The sequence below is a fragment of the Terrapene carolina genome, unplaced genomic scaffold (assembly GCF_002925995.2).
Source record: "Terrapene carolina triunguis isolate 2854851 unplaced genomic scaffold, T_m_triunguis-2.0 Scaffold31608, whole genome shotgun sequence".
In the NCBI taxonomy this organism is placed as follows: Eukaryota; Metazoa; Chordata; order Testudines; family Emydidae; genus Terrapene; species Terrapene triunguis.
In genome coordinates this window covers 5,165-8,003 of record NW_020695959.1, presented here as the reverse complement: position 1 = coordinate 8,003, position 2,839 = coordinate 5,165, and the positions used below count along the sequence as shown (strand labels likewise).

The window sequence follows — 2,839 nt, the reverse complement described above, 5'->3', positions numbered from 1 at the left end:
GTGAGGAGCAGGGCGCATTGCTCACTGCTGGGCTGCCAGGCCCGTGGAGGCTCTGGGGAGGTTGCCCAAAGCGATGCTGAGCCTGCTGTGACTGTGCCCAGAGTGGCTGGGCACCCCGGTGTCGGAGCGCAGGGCCCTGCGGGAGGAGGTGGGGGCAGAGGAGAGCAGCCTCCTGCGCTGTGCTGCCCGCGGCCCCCCCCAGGTCGCCGTGTCTCCGGCTGACACTCTCCCTTCCTCCGGTAGCTGCTGCGTGGACGAGGTGGCCGCGGAGCACGTGGGGGCGGAGGCCGTGGTGCACTACGGCCCCGCGTGTCTCAGCCCCTGCAGGAAGTTGCCGGTGCTGCACGTGTTTGGCCGGCAGCCCCTGGACACGGAGCGCTGCGCGGGGGCCTTCCGGGAGCTCTACCCTGACCCCCAGAGCCACGTGGTGGTGCTGAGTGACGTGGTCTACGCCCACGCGCTAGGTGAGAGCGGCATCCGGGGTGGGCCGTGCGTGACGGGTTGTCACCCCCGGGTGCTGTCTGGGGGCCGTGGGAACCGCGGTGCCCCTGAACCATCCAACTGGGCTGGCCTGTCTCACGCTGCTCCGCTGGTGACCCAGCCAGCCTCTCCAGGCCCTGTTATCACCCAACGCGCCAGCAGGTGGCGCCACACACCCAGCTGAGGGACCTGAGTGCTTCACCCGAGCCACTCAAGGACAAACAGGAGACAGCAGCCAATTGCCAGCTCCCCAGCCTGGCACCCGTGCTGGAGTCTAACCCAGTATTACAGCGTCTTGCACCGCACGTGGATCTGTACAGTTCAAGCTCGTTAAGATAGTTCCCTCGGGCAGGGAGAGACGTGCACAACAAGCCTGCGTTAACCAAGCGGAGATTTTCCGGACACTTCACTTAAAGCCACGCTGGTTAAGAGAAAACATAAAACAGGTTTATTAACTACAGAAAGAGACGAAGTGATTCTAAGGGAGAGCAAAGCAGATACCTAGCAAATAAACAAAACCGCAAACTAAGCCTAACACACTAGATAGGTGGGATTTGAATGAGCTGTTTCTCACCCTGACGGATGGTCCAAGCCGGCCTGCACAGTAAGGCACAGACTGCAATTGCTGGGCAGACGGGGTGCCCCTCCCCCGTTCCAAGTCCTTTGTCTTTTGGAGCTTCTTCCAGGGGTGGGGGTGCGGGGGAGTGAAGACCAATTGTGATGTCTCTCCCTTTGTTTCCAGCTAAGTTCCCAGCCCAGTTTGTGGAAAAATACAGGTACCAAAATGGAGTTCAGTGTCATGTGGTCTGGTCACATGTCCTTGCTGGGTGCTAGCAGCCATTAGTCATTGGCTGGCTGCAACGTTCACCGGAAGGCTCAGCTCTTCCATGGCCCCTTGGCTTTGCTGATGGGCCATCGGCACTGTCTGGCTTCTTCCTTGCTGTACCTGACAGGCTGGCTGTGGGTGTCGCCCAGAGTGAGCCCGTTGGAAGTACAGGTCCCTAGTCAATATTTATAACTCCAGATACAAAACTGACCCAAAGAGGGTGATCCTATCCGGCAAATCTGCCCTTTTCCCGAGACCCCTCACACGACTAATCTTGTACCATAATCATACCACAGTGGGGAATCTGGGCTGCAGGGTCACAGCGTGCACGGGGGGTCGCGTGCCCCCTCCGGGGCCCAGCCTGGCCTGGGGGGGGGATCAGAGCAGCAGGAACCAAACTGGGTGGGCTGGCCAGTCCCATCCCCTGGGCTTCGCCAGCCCCTGCTGCCCCAGCCTGGGTCCTCCATACACAGGCCTGCCGATGCCCCTGCCTGGCAGCCCTCTCCTGCCCCTGCCCGGGGGGCTCTGTGCATGGGGCTGGCCTGCCTGGGGCCTGCTCAACCTGTCATCCCTCCCCCCCAGGTGAGCTGGAGCAGCTGCTGGGCCCAGAGTACCCCCACGTCGTCTTCTCCCGCCTGGCGAGTGACGGGGCCCCCGACTGCCTGCAGGGCCCGGGGCTGGTGCGGCAGTTTGGGCGCCTCTTTGCCGTGGCGGCGCGGCGCGGGCTGCAGGACTACGCCGTGTTCTACGTGGGCGCCGAGGGCCTGGCCCTCACCAACTTCATGCTGAGCTGGAACCGCTGCCCCTTCAGCTCCTTCGACCCGGCCACGGGCTGCGGGCGCCACGAGAGCCTCGACGCCAACCGGGCGCTGCTGCGGCGCCTCTACCTGGTGGAGCGGGCCCGGGACGCCCGCGTGGTGGGCATCCTGGTGGGCACGCTGGGCGTGGCCGGCTACCTCTCCGTCCTGGAGCACTTGCGGGACACCCTGCGCCGGGCTGGCAAGCGCAGCTACACCCTGGCCATGGGCAAGCTGAGCCCTGCCAAGCTGGCCAACTTCCTGGAGGTGGACGTGTTCGTGCTGGTGGCTTGTCCCCAGAACTCCCTGCTGGACTCCAGGGACTTCTACCGGCCCGTGGTGACGCCCTATGAGCTGGAGCTGGCCTGTAACCCGGCCCGGGAGTGGAGCAGCCTCTACGTCACTGACTTCAGAGACCTGCTGCCAGGTACCGTGCCGGCGCCATGCCAGGGGGTAGCGCCAGAGCCGCCGGGAGCTATTGCAGCGCCCCCTGCCGGGAGAGGCCGGGGCTGGGGCTCCCCCCCAGCCAGCGCTCCTGTCCCGCTCTGCACAGTGCCCCCTGCTGGGAGAGGCTGGGGCTGGGGCTCCCCCCCCAGCCAGCGCTCCTGTCCCGCTCCCCACAGTGCCCCCTGCTGGGAGAGGCCAGGGCTGGAGTAGCCGGGGGCCCTGCCATACCCAGTTCTCACACGTTATCTGGCCGCAGCTCCCACCCTGACTCACTGGGTGAGCTGGAGCC

General features: G+C 64.7%; 1 protein-coding gene across 1 annotated transcript in view; it reads left to right on the top strand.

Annotated features, from left to right (window-relative positions):
• Nucleotides 1–101: 101 nt before the first annotated feature.
• Nucleotides 102–2,839, top strand: part of DPH2 (diphthamide biosynthesis 2) — a gene marked incomplete at its 5' end in the record, with an annotated part of 3,162 nt that continues 424 nt past the window's right edge. The window contains 2 exons of the mRNA XM_026662975.2: nt 102–464; nt 1,889–2,530. Coding sequence (XP_026518760.1) covers nt 102–464; nt 1,889–2,530 — 1,005 coding nt within the window. The remainder of the gene's footprint in view (nt 465–1,888; nt 2,531–2,839) is intronic.